Raw genomic sequence first — 1,142 nt, 5'->3', positions numbered from 1 at the left:
CATTCCTTGGCAAATATTCTTTACATTATCATTTAACAATGTTCATAAGGCCATGCATTGGCCTTTAAGGAAGGTTCATACTAACAACCCTTAACACAAGTTTGATGGCATAGCGTGGCTACATGCATAACAATTATACCAAGTGTGGAAGCTTGTGACAAACTTAGTGGAGTGACCCAATGGGATGGGGACCTATCAGATGCCAAAATTGGTTTGTCACCTAACCAAGCACTGTCCAATGGCTTATTTATCTGCACATGATACAAAAATAGGTGAGTCATCTAATACTCAGCAAAGTATGTCAATAAATCAAATATATAAAAACACATAATTATTGCACTACCAGTGCAAATAAATATTCAAACAAACATCTTCAATGTTAAGGGTACATCAGTCATCCCCAAAGAGTCTCCACATTGGTATATGTATCACTAGGCTTATCCTCATATCAATATCATAATAAATACCCATAGGCACATGCTAGTTGCCATAATACCATATCCAATTGAAATCAAATTTTTCTAAGCTTATCTGAGGCTATATCATAATGCTCACCAATTAAATCATAATCTTTGATTGGTGTTTCCTTAGACATCATCAAATCACGCATGGTGGTCAACCGATGAAGTCAAATCATGTTCAGGGCAAAGTCACTGGTGGAGAATCAAATCACACGCATCTTGAAGCAACGAGTAGAGAATCAAATTCATCGTTCAGAGTAATCTCCCAATGGTCGGCATCACCTAGAGTAATATCAGCTAGGCGCATCAAATACAAAGTCATCATCCGAAGTAGTGTTAATGGATGGTATCAAAGCACTGCAAGTAGGAATCATAGGCAGGGCCAATACACTGTCCTTGCTTACCACCATCCTTACAAGCACACATAGTCACAAGGCGTAGGAGTCCACTCAATCCTAATAAAAAATCCATGTTCGAAATTATCATCATCGAATGGGTCATTGATAACTCTATGATATACAGTTATTTGGGCTTAATTTTAATAATAATTTTGCTTAGTTCTTGTAGTAATGCATAAAAATTAGTTGATTTTATTTAATTATTTTAAATTAGTTAATTTAGGTGAGTCAATCAAATCTTAGTTAATTTTATGCGTAATTTGTGTTAATGTGGTTAAGATAG

General features: G+C 35.5%; 1 protein-coding gene across 1 annotated transcript in view; it reads right to left on the bottom strand.

Moving 5' to 3' along the window:
• The window catches only part of LOC110427613 (serine carboxypeptidase-like 44), a 69,933-nt gene that overhangs the window by 63,663 nt on the left and 5,128 nt on the right, over positions 1–1,142 (bottom strand). Inside the window, exon 3 of the mRNA XM_021443155.1 lies at positions 140–251. Within this exon, the coding sequence (XP_021298830.1) occupies positions 140–251 (112 nt within the window). The remainder of the gene's footprint in view (positions 1–139; positions 252–1,142) is intronic.

The sequence above is a fragment of the Theobroma umbraticum genome, unplaced genomic scaffold (genome assembly GCF_002168275.2).
Source record: "Theobroma umbraticum cultivar Fairchild unplaced genomic scaffold, ASM216827v3 scaffold_2.0, whole genome shotgun sequence".
Classification (NCBI taxonomy): Eukaryota; Viridiplantae; Streptophyta; class Magnoliopsida; order Malvales; family Malvaceae; genus Theobroma; species Theobroma umbraticum.
The sequence above is the reverse complement of the archived record's forward strand: the minus strand, read 5'-3'. Positions and strand labels throughout refer to the sequence as shown.